At 37.4% G+C, this 12,440-nt stretch overlaps 1 protein-coding gene across 2 annotated transcripts in view; it reads right to left on the bottom strand.

Moving 5' to 3' along the window:
- Positions 1 to 12,440, bottom strand: part of LOC131152726 (photosystem II stability/assembly factor HCF136, chloroplastic) — a 77,992-nt gene that overhangs the window by 57,627 nt on the left and 7,925 nt on the right. For both annotated transcript variants that reach the window (XM_058104560.1, XM_058104559.1), the window contains exon 2: positions 12,021 to 12,256. In XM_058104560.1, the coding sequence (XP_057960543.1) occupies positions 12,021 to 12,256 (236 nt within the window). The remainder of the gene's footprint in view (positions 1 to 12,020; positions 12,257 to 12,440) is intronic.

Genomic DNA, 12,440 nt, shown 5'->3' with positions numbered 1-12,440 from the left:
AATGCTCCACACCTCGTCGAGGAGGTAAGTTGTGCGGTAACTTATCTGATATCACAACTTTGTACTCATCCAACACATCTTGGATAGCAGTAGGCACCCGCTCTTGGCCTACTTCTTCCACGACAAAGGTGGCAAGATATGTTTGTTCACTCTTCTCAATCCCTTTCTCAATTGCATGGCTTAGAGGAACTTCTCATCGTCCCTCTTCTTCACAACAGCTTACACCATGCGAGGGAGATCTTACAGCCACGATATTTTGGGTTTCTTATAGGAAATTTTGACCTGCAATGAGATATTTTGATTGTGGACACGATATTTTGCAGGCAAGCGTGATAATTTGCTACAAAAAGTCAGAAATTGTCACTGCCAGCATTGGAAATCAGGTTTTATTGCCACATTTTTGTGAATTTTCAAAGTGAATTTGTTTCATTTTAGCACGACACTCGAGATCAAAGGTGAATTGAAGACAAAAATTCTTGAAAATAAGGAGTCAAATTTGTCGTTTTACATTAATAGATTGAGAATTGTGGTCAAATTGTGTTAAGGAATTTTGGTGATATATAGTGGTAGCAGTTGATATGTATAAATCCAGCAATATGGTAAGAAATTATTGGAAAAAGGAATGCCAATTACCATACCTTTGGCACAATTTCAAGCATTTTCTCACCTTTCTCAAGTGTGGAGGAAAATGTTTGTAAAATCATTATTAATGGCAGATGTCCTATGAATTTGGTTTCTAGAAATGGAACACTCGTATTTAACTTCATTTGGAACCACATCCAAAGCCTTATGACATGTTTTGGACTGAAAACACTACTTCACATGTTTGCAAAAGATGTTTGGCTCCTATCCAAATGAGTGATTATTTTGATAATGCTTAGTGTGATATCATACCCATCAATATTGGTTCCTATCCAGATGTTTGGTTCTCCTTGGTTGGATGATTTGGGTGTGACTCAGGGACATGAGAACACATACATCTTCCACTATAATGGTAAGAGGATCATTTTGAAGCCCCTCTACCAACCAACAAAGACAAGAATCTGAAAGAGTTACCCTACTCGAAGACGCTACAAGCAAGGAAATGCATGTGTTAAAGATATTCAAGGCCTTTCATGCATTCCTATTGTTGAGTTCGTCATTCCCAATGCGTTTATTGATGCCAATTCTCAATTCGAGTCTATGGTGGTGCCAAAGCATTGTGGTTTCTTGCATCACTCAAGCTCAGGCTCTCAAAGAGTCCAAGTTTGCTTCTCACTTTTGATCCTCCAACATTTCAAAATTCAAGGCCGAATTTTTTCTAACTGGGGGAGATTTGGTACAGGACAAGAAGCAAGAGCTAGGGAAGATCCTTGTCAGAGAATAATTCAAAACAAATTGGATCAAATGGTTGTTGGGTTTAATTAATAATTAATTGTGTGTTTAGAAGAAATAGGCTACTTTTGTAATTATGCGGTGTAAGTTGTATTTGAAGTGTTTTATTAGTTAAAGCTTAATATACATTACTGGCCCACAACCTAGTAGCTTAAACTTTTAGGTAAAGTGGTAATCTAACATGGTATCAGAGCTCCAGTTACCAGGAGGTCCTGGTTTCTAGTCTTGTCGCCCGCGTTTATTCTGTGGTGTTATTTATCATTTGTTTATCTCTCCACATGCTATCGGGCTGCACACGCAAGGGAGTGTTAAAGCTTAATATACATTGTTGGCCCAAAACCTAGTAGCTTAAGCTTTTAGGTAAAGTGATAATCTAACGCTATTAATAATATAAAAGGGCAAACCTGGAGCTGAACTTAATGCTCCAGGAAACTGCCACCTCCTTCTTTCTCTCGCTTTCTTCTCCTTTTATTTTCTTTTCTTCTTCTGACCTCTATCTCTAACTTTACAACATGGTATTAGAACATTAATCTCCTCTAAATTTGATTTATTTGAGTTTTTTCTCTTCACACTCTGTTTTTCATTTTGTTTTTTATCTTTCCCTAACCATCTCTCAAATCTGAATTTCTGGTTGGCTTGAGAGTCATTTAGGGACGTTTTTCATCTCAGTTTCGTTGTGCAGCATCCTTGGTAGGATGCTGTGTGCGTTAATGGCAATTTGCTGATGTGACTGACACTTTGTTTCTGGTATTCTGCTATTGCTGTGTCTTGGTGTTCACTGGTTGGCTGCGGCATGATGATGCTGTGTGTTCGTGATTGATTGCTGCAAACATGTATCAGTTGATGGTTGTTTTGACTGATGTTCAACGACTTCATTCCTGATCTTACTGGCACTCACTTCTTGTTGTTGCCCGCCATCACACCTGAAGCTGATGTGCTGCCAGGTTGTCTATCTGGTGCCTGCAGTGCTTGTTCTGGCCTGCCTACTTCCATATGGTCAAGTAATTCCTCATAGGATATTGTAACTTATGTTCCATGGTCAGAGCAGCCCTCTTCAAGGTTGTGAAGTTCTGTTCTGTTCTGTGTTTGTGTGCTGCCTGATTTCGCACTGTTGCTGCATTGTTCATTCCGATACTGGTGTGCACTCGCCTTTTTCTCTTCTTTTTTTTTTTTGGGGGGGGGGGGGGGGGGGGGTGTTGATGACCTACACAGAGAGAGCTTCAACTGATTATGTTAATGTACAGACCACAGCCATCAAATTGGTTGGATCCTCCAACTACCTTTTGTGGTCACAAGTAGTGCGTGTGTATATTAACACGGAAGGGAAGTTCTTGTTGCTTTCTCCTCCGTCTCCAGACTACAAGGATTATGAAGATTGGATGAAGAGACTGACATGTTGCTTGTGTGATTGTGGAATAGCTTGGAGCCATGAATTGCTGCGACCGTGATGTTTCATAGAACAGCCAAGGCTGTATGGGGTGATCTTCATGAAAGCTTCTCACAAGATTAAAATCAAACTAGATTTTTTGACCTATTTAAGAAATTTTTCAAATATGACCAAGAAGTTAAGTCCATTAGTTAGTATTACAGCAAAAGTAGTACATTAGAACAAGGAGTACATCATGGCAATTCTCACACTTGCAAACATTGTGGCAAGGGCAATCATACTATTTATCAATGTTGGGATCTCCATAAGAAACCTACTTAGGCCAATAAGTCTCTTGTCAAGAATGATTCTAGCATTTGACACTTCAAATGTGCACCTAGCCACTCCACTAGGGAGTTGAGCACATCATCTATCATGTCTTGAGAGGAGTATAACCATATTGTCCGCATGGTTCAACAACTTCAAACCCAATCTTCTGCATCTAGTGCTACTATGTCCCATTCAGATGCAACGAGGCTTCTTGCCTTTTCATCCTCTTCACCATGGGTTATTAACTCTGGTGCCTCCTCCCATATGACTGGTAGTCCTCATTTATTTCAGTACATAAAACCCACTACTTTACACTCCAAGGTTACTCTTGTTGACGATTCAATGACACCGGTCGCTAGTTGAGCCAATATTCTTTTATTTCCTTCTAATCCTCTTAATTCTATGTTATATGTGCCCAAATTTCCCATGAACCTTTTATCAGTTAGGCAATTAACTAAATCTCATAATATTTGTCTTGTGACCTTCTTTCCTTCTCATTTTGCTATTCAAGATCTCCAAACAAAGAAGAGGATTGGTGGAGGGCTTGAGAAAGATGGTATGTATTGTTTCAATAGTGGTGGTGGTGGTGGCAGTGGTGGTGGTGGTATATCCAATTCTTACCATGCATCTTCAATTTCTACCCATGGTTTTCCTCTGGATCAATGGCATGCTCATTTGGGTCATCCTTGGCTTCAAAAACTACAGCAAGGTTTTCCTATTTTTAATTCTATTTCTCGTTTTGAGTGTTTTGCATGTCAATTAGGAAAGCATACTAAGACAGCTTTTCCATCTATAGCTGAGTCTCACAATAAATCATTGTTTTCTCTTATTCATTCAGATATTAGGGTTCCATATAGAATCAAGAATTTGGCTGGCCATTAATATTTTGTGTCTTTTGTGGATGATTTTTTTGCGTATAACCTACATCTATCCATTAAAAGAGAGGTCTGAATTTCTTCATGTATTTACTCAGTTCTACAAGAAAATAAAAACCTAGTTTGGCATTAGTAATCAAATCTTTTGATCTGATAATGCACTTGAACTTGTTCAAAATGAGCATCAATCTTTTTGCTTGGCCAAAGGAATTATTCACCAAACATCATGTGTACATAACCCTCAGCAGAATGGAGTGACTGAACGAAAAAATGGACATTTACTTGACATAGCATGGTCTCTACTTTTTCATATACATGTTCCTAAGATCCTTTGGATGATGCTCTTTTTACAGCCTATTTACTACTTAATAGGATGCCCTCTAGTGTTCTAGGGAACAAATTCCCTTCTCTATCGTGTACCCAAAAACATCCATGTTTTCTGTTGTGCCTTGTGTCTTTGGATGCACATGTTTTGTTCATGTTCCAAAAACAGGCCAAGACAAATTCTCTCCCTGTGATGTTAAATGTGTCTTTGTTGGCTACTCAATAACTCAGAAAGGATATAGATATTACAATCCCCGCACTCACAAGAAATATGTTAGTGCACAGCTACAGATGTTACCTTTTTTTCTAGGGGACACCTTATATCTCCTGCTTGGGTCTTCATTGGATGAATATATTTTGAGTCCATCAAGGATCTCTAGCTTCCCCTCGTGCATTAATTTTCCTATCCCTACCCTTATCCCTCTTGAGAAAACTCTAACCCCCTCCAAATCCATCAGTTATTGACCCAAAGAAGCAATTGAGGGTTTATGAACAACGAAAAGCAGGCACAAACATTGCTATCGCAGCACCGCTTCTGCCCTTCACTATTTCGACTTCTAGTTCTGAAGATCCATCCCAGTGTGACTTGGATATGCCAATTGCACACAGGAAAAGTACCTAAACATGCCATCAACAATCATTAATTGCATATCCTATTGCTCATTTTGTTTGAGTTCAACACCTTCCTACTCCTATGCATTCTTTTGCCTTGTCAATGTCCTCTGTCTCAATCCCTTCCTCACATATTGAAGCACTTGCTCACACTAGGTAGTACCCAGCAATAGATATAGAAATGGATGCCTTGACCAGACAGGGGACATGGGATTTGGTGGATCTTCCTCCTGGTAAGGATTTGGTTAGGCGTCATTGGGTCTACACCATTAAAAATATCTTCCATACGGGTCTATTGAATGGCTTAAGGCTTAGCTGGACCTTCTTTCATGTTGCTAGATTAAATTTTGTTCATGTATTAAACTCGTTGGCAGTTAATTTTGATTGTTGTTATACCAATTGGATGTGAGGAATGCCTTCTTGTACATAGATTTGCATGAAGGGGTATACATGGAGCAACATCCTAGGTATGTTGCTCAGGGGAAGAACGGTACATGTAAAGTATGTAGATTTCACACGGCCATTTATGGGCTTAAGCAGTCTCCTCAAGCTTGGTTTGACAAATTCAATAAGGTGGTCTCAACATTTGGTTTCATTCAGTGCTACTTTTAGCATTCATTCTTTGCTATCTAAGCAAAAATATACCTTGGACTTGCTAAGTGAGACTGGTATTTTGGGAACTAAACTGGTTGATACTCCTATGTATCCAAATCTGAAGCCGCCTAGGGATGTTGGACCAGACTTTGAAGACAAACGTATATAGGTATTGGCTGGCAAGTTGATCTACATGATTGTCACTAGACCTAACATATTCTTTGTTGTGGGGCTGGTGAGTCAATTTATAGAAAATCCCAAACAACCACATTGGGATGATGTTTGTAGGATTCTAAGGTATCTCAAAGGTTCTCTTAGTAGAGGTTTGATATATAGATGTAATGGAAACTTTGAGATCATGAGATACTCCAATGCGTATTAAGCTAGCTTGGTTGATGATCGAAGGTCTACTATTGAATATTATACGTTTGTGAGAAGCAATCTTGTTACTTGGCATAGCAAGAAACAAACTATGGTAGCTAGATCTAGTGTTGAAGCAGAATATTAAGCTATGGCTCATTCTATGAGTGAGCTTATGTGGTTGAAGTCTCTTATGCCAAAGATGGGATTCTTGTTTAAGAAGCCCATAGATATGTTCTGTGATAATCAGGCTACCATTCATATTGCTGGAAAACCAATGTTTCATGACAGGACAAAGCACATTGAAGTTGACTATCATTTTGCAAGGGATGTTGTGTTGAAGAAAGTTCTAAGGACTCCCTTTGTGAAATCAATGGATTAGTTACGCGATGTTTTCACAAAGGCTTTATTCAAGCTTGCCTTGTGTAGTGGTTGTAACAAGCTAAGGTTAGGTGATATTATATACCTCCAGCTTGAGAGGGAGTGTTAGAAGAGATAGGCTATTTTAGTAATTATGAGGTGTAAGTAGGGATATTTTGTCTTTCCAGTGTTGTATTATTAATAATATATGAGGGAAGACCTAGAGGTGAACATAATGCTCTAGGAAACTGCTGCCTCCTTTCTCTTGCTTTCTTCTCCTCTTTTTCTATTCTTCTCTTCTTTTCTCATTCTCTCCTCTATCTCTAAATTTACAACGAGGCAATTAGCATAGTATTATGTGTATTCGAGAGATTGTTTGTAATATTTGTGTAATTTAGGCGTATGTTTGTAATTTCATCTAGTTTTTAGGGTATATGTGTAATTTCATCTGTCAAAAGGTTTCTTATAAAAAGTGTGTGAAAGTCATGCAGGAAGTAGTTGTTGATGAATTTGAATTGAAGTGAACGTGTGATTCCCCACTTATATCTCCTCTCTTCTATCTTCCCCTTCCTCCCTTCAATTTCTTCTACATTCCCTCATGGCTGCAGATAATTGATGCTGTCATATCACACTGCAGTATAATTTCAACTGACTAGTTAAGCAAGAATGCTATAACTAGAGCTGCACAGCCCTTCACAAGTTGTGAAGTGTTTGGTCTGTGACACACTAGGATGCAATTATTTGTATCTTGAGATACCTCAAAGGTGCACCAGGTAGAGGTTATATCAACCTCAGGATCAAGGTCACACTTGTGTTTACTCAACACACTAAACATATGGTTTGCACTTGCCATGCTGTCTGCAGTCAGTCAAAGTGCTGGAGCTACCGCCTGTGGTCTGTTCTGGTTTTGCATTTATTGATCGGTGCCTGTCCTACTGAGCATGGTCAATGCAAGTGCTGGAGTTTCTGTTTGCAATTGTAACTGGGGCTCATCCCAGCTCTTTATGTTGTTCCAATGTTTGTTGTGGCCATGACTTCTTGTGAAGGCCCATCATACAATCTTTCCCTCTTACAGTTTATTCCAACATACTACAGCTGCTTGTTCATGATATTTCTGATTCCTGAAGCCCCAAAGTGGTTTCTTTTATTGTCTGCAATACTTCCTAGATTTCAATCTTGTACATTGTGTTGTGTCTCATCTTGTGCTGGGACTGCCACTTTGACTGCTGTTTGTAGATTTTGGTGTGCAAATTCTCAATTTTAATTTTATTTTTTGATTGTGCTTTACCCATTACCGGCTTGGTCTTCCCTGCAGTGTGGGGTTTACAGATGATTTCATGCCATATTTCAGGCCCCCTGATCATCTTAAGTGCTATTCTTGTGGGTTGTACAAGTCTTCGCTGCTAATGTGAATGTGCAAAATACAACATTTAGTTTGTCCTGAAAAGGTTGTGAAAGAGGCTGCAATTTTGGTGGGGTGTTAGTCCTTGTGGTGTTCACATTCGCACTCATTAAGGGAGAAAAACCAGAGTCTTGATCATCATTGGGCTCTCCATGGGATACCAGATTGGGGTAAAAAAAATGTTTTTCTGTTGATTCTTTCAATTTGCCTCATCTTTCTATGGGAAGGATGAGCACACCATTCACGGTGTCCCAAGAGAAGAACTAACCATTTGGTCTATATAGTCCAGCAGCTCCAAACTAAGCCTTCTGCTATGTCTAGCGCTTACTACAGCCCATATAAGTACAGCATGGATTTTCACTTCTTCATCTTCTAATCCTTGGATGATTGATTTTGGTGCCTCATCCTACAGAACAGGTAGATCTGATTTATTTCAATCCTTGAAACCTTGTAATCATTAGTCAAAGGGTTCCTTCGCTGTTCAGTAACCTATGCCTCTTCTTGTTGACATGTACTCTCCTTTCCTCCTGTTCCACCTCTTCTGTACCATTCATGCCAAAGTTTCCTTTGAATTTGTTACATGTGGGTCACTTAACCAAGTCCTTCAATTCCTCAATTGCAGTCTGTCCTTCTTACAGTGCTATCCATATATCCATACGAAGAAATGAAGGGGGGAGGACTTGAGAAGGATGGTCTATATGATTTAAAAGGAGATGGTGGTAGCTCTAGTTATTCTTGCAAATTGTATTCATTTCCTTGACGTGGTATTTCTTGGGACCAGTGGTATGCTCGCCTCGGTCATCCATCTCACATAAAAACATAGCAACTTTTGCTTTTTTTTTAATCTCTCAACCTGAAGTCAAGCCTGTTAGTTGGGAAAGGTTTCATCCTAGCCTCCTAGAGTTGGGCCTAGTAGTAGATACTTTCTTTTCTTGTTAATTCAGGTGTCTGAAATCTCTTAATCAAGATGGTATTAGAACAAGAGATAATAAATATCATTAGTGTTTATGCTCCTCAAGTTGACTTAGCAGAAAATCTTAAGAGACAATTTTGGGAAGATATGGATAATATTATACAAGGCATACCAGGGACTGAGAAAATATTTAGAGGAGGAGATCTGAATGGACACGTTGGAAGAGATAATAAAAATTATGAGAGGATACATAGAGGATATGGATATGGAGATAAAAATGAGTCTGGGGAGATGATCTTAGACTTTGCTATGTCATATGATTTTAGTATAATGAATACTTGCTTTAAGAAGGGAGAAGAATACTTAATAACCTTTAAAAGTGGACAAAATAGAAGTCAAATAGATTTTTTTTTAACTAGGAGAGTAGATCGTTTATCATGCAAGGATTGTAAAGTTATTCCAGGTGAAAACCTAACCACACAACATAGAGTCTTAGTGTTAGATATATGTATTAAAAAATGGAAGAAAAATGATAAAATAAACCAATGTAGGAGAACTAGATAGTAGAACCTAAAAGGAGAAAACATAATAAAATTTAAAGATAAAATGATCAAAGATGGGGATTGGACCTTAGAGGATGGGATAAATACAAATACTCTTTGGAATAGATTAGCTAACTCTATTAAAAAGATAGTAAAAGAGATTTTAGGTGAATCAAGGGGAACATTCTCGAATAGCAAAGAAAGTTGGTGGTGGGATAAAGATGTACAAAAAATCATAAAGACAAAAAAATTTGGTATAAAACGTGATAAAACTATAGAAATAGAAATAACTTTGAAAAATATAAGGAGGCAAGAAAAGATGCAAAAAAGGTTGTTAGTGAAACTAAATATAGATCATTTAATAGTTTGTATGATAAATTAGGTACAAAAGAAGGGGAAAGAGATATATTTAAACTTGCTAAAGCTAGAGAAAGGAAGAGTAAGGACTTAGGAAATGTAAAATATATAAAAAGTAAGGATGATATTGTCTTGGTTAAGGACGAAGATATTAAAGAAATATGGCGAAGTTACTTTAGTAACTTGTTTAACGAGAATCAAATAGAAGGCTTAAACTCAGAATTGTCAAATGAGGAAAAGACTAAAAATATAAGATTTTTTCGCAAAATTAGAGTTAACGAAGTTAAGTTTGCACTAAAAAAGATTAAAAATGGGAAAGCTATGCGACCAGATAACATCCCAATTAAAGTTTGGAAATGCTTGGGTGATAACGGAATTATGTGGTTAACTAATTTATTTAATATAATTGTAAAAACTAAGAAATGTCAGATGAATGGAGGAAAAGCACTTTAATACCTATATACAAAAATAAATGAGATATTCAAAATTGTAATAACTATCGTGGAATTAAACTTATGAGTCATACGATGAAACTATAGGAAATGGTAGTTGAACAAAGATTAAGATTAGAAACAAAGATCTCAAAAAAATCAATTTGGTTTTATGCCTGGGAGATCTACCACAAAAGCTATTTATCTTTTAAGAAGATTAATGGAAAAGTTTAGGGAAAAGAAGAGGGACTTGCATATGATATTTATTGACCTTGAGAAAGCATATGATAGGATACCTAGGGAAGTTCTATCGTGGGTTTTAGAAAAAAAATGTGTATGTTGTAGGTATACCGATGTCATTAAGGATATGTACGATGAAGTAATGACTAGTGTAAGGACTATAGATGGAGAAACTAGAGAATTTCCAATTACCATAGGTGTACATCAAGGATCTGCTTTGAGTCCTTAACTTTTTGCTTTAGTGATGGACCAATTGACTAAGAGTATTCAAAAGGAGGTTCCATGGTGTATGTTGTTTGCAGATGATATTGTATTAATTGACGAAACTAGGAACGGAGTAGAGGCTGAGTTAGAATTATGGAGAGAAGTTTTGGAATCTAGAGGCTTTAGGATAAGTAGAAATAAAACAGAATATATGAAATGTAATTTTAGTAATGATAGGACGAATATTGGAGACAAAGTTAAACTTGATGATGAAGAAATAAATAGCACTTGTAGATTTCGATACCTTGGATCTATTATGCAAGCTAAAGGAGAAATTGAAGATGATGTAATGCATAGAGTTAAAGCAGGTTGGGTAAAATAGAGAAATGCTTCAAGTGTGCCATGTGATCGTAGAATACCCTTAAAATTGAAATGAAGTTTTATAGGACAGTTATAAGACCAGCTATGCTATATGGATCGGAATGTTGGGTGACAAAGAAACATAATATCCAAAAAGTAAAAGTTTCCAAGATGAGAATGCTTAGATGGATAAGTAGTATAACATTGAAAGATAAATTAAGGAATGAACATATTCGTGGTAAGTTAGGTGTAGCTCCTATAAAAGATAAGATAAGGGAGTGACGACTCAAATGGTATGGACACTTGCAACGCAGGCCTTATAGTGCACCTGTGAGGAAGAGTGACTTAGTTACTGTGGGGGGCAGTAGAAGGGGTAGGGTTAGGGGTAGACCTAAAATAACTTGAGAGGAGATAGTGAGTAAGGATTTAATATCCTTGAATCTATCAAAAAAAATGGTCCATGATCGCATAAATTGGCGGAAAAGAATTCATATAGCCAACCCCACTTAGTGGGACTAAGGCTTGGTTTTGTTGTTGTTATTGTAGAAAATGTGAACCGTGGGATACTCCGTCTCTTATGTAGATTGAGCTGGATCTGTTGATGATCAAAGGTCTACTACCATATATTGCACATTTGTGGGAGGTTAGCAAGAAACAAACTACTGCAACAAGATCTAGTACTGAAGCAGAATATCAAGCTATGGCTCATACTGTGAGTGAGCTTATGTGGTTGAAGTCTCTTATGTCAAAGATGGGATTCTAGGTAACAAAGCCAATATATATGTTTTGTGATAACCAAGCTGGCCATTTATATTGCTAGCAATCCAGTGTTTCATGAGAAGACAAAGCATATAGAAGTTGACTGTCATTTTGTAAGGGTTGCTATGATGAAAAAGGTCATGAAAACTCCATTTGTGAAATCTATGGATCAGTTAGTTTCAATGTTTTCATGAAGCCTTTACTTAAGCCCTTGTCTAATTGTTGTTACAAGCTGGGATTAAGTGAAATTTATACACCTCCAGCTTGAGGGGGAGTGCTACAAGAGAATATGTTATTTTAGTAATTAGGTTGGGTTAATTCGGGGTACTTATGTCCTTTAGACATTATCGTTAATAATATATAAGAGGGTAGATCTGGAGCTATATGTAGATCCTAGGAAACTGCAGCCCAGTTTTTTTCCTCTTTTTTCTCTTCTCCTCCTCTTCTTTTCTTCTCTTCTTCTCTCCTCCATCTCTAACTTTCCAACAGGATCCATGCATTTCAAGAGGAAATCCAAGGACCTAGGCTACCAGTTCCCAATGGCAGAAAGAATATAGATGTGAAAATATTTTCATTGAATTTTACTCAAAAAAAAAATTACTAAAATATAAACTAACCATATCTCCAGGAAGTTGACCACTTAATGGTATTCTTTCCCAGCTTTCCCCAGCATCTGACGTGTACAACAGAATAGCAGGTTTTCCCACAATCCATCCCTCCTTACCTCTGAAACTAATGGAATTAAATCTATAGTTGAAATCTTCTTCCTCAGCTGAGGATATTGAACGTGGCACCCAAGTGTTTCCCCCATCTTTAGTCTCCAAAATTGTTTGCCTTGTACCCAAGAGGAAACCTGCCAAGCAATCAAGTTGCAAACTTTAAGAATCATGGAATGCTAGAGCTGAAGGATATGAACTTCAAACTACTGCAACTTATATATATAAAAAAATTGAAAAATTAAAATTAAAATCAACATTTTAATTTTAAAAAATTCAAGTAAACAATAAATGACATGAGTAATTCTATGCCCATCCTGT

This window comes from Malania oleifera, chromosome 4 (genome assembly GCF_029873635.1).
Source record: "Malania oleifera isolate guangnan ecotype guangnan chromosome 4, ASM2987363v1, whole genome shotgun sequence".
NCBI classification, from domain to species: Eukaryota; Viridiplantae; Streptophyta; class Magnoliopsida; order Santalales; family Ximeniaceae; genus Malania; species Malania oleifera.
This window is presented reverse-complemented; position numbering and strand designations above follow the sequence as displayed.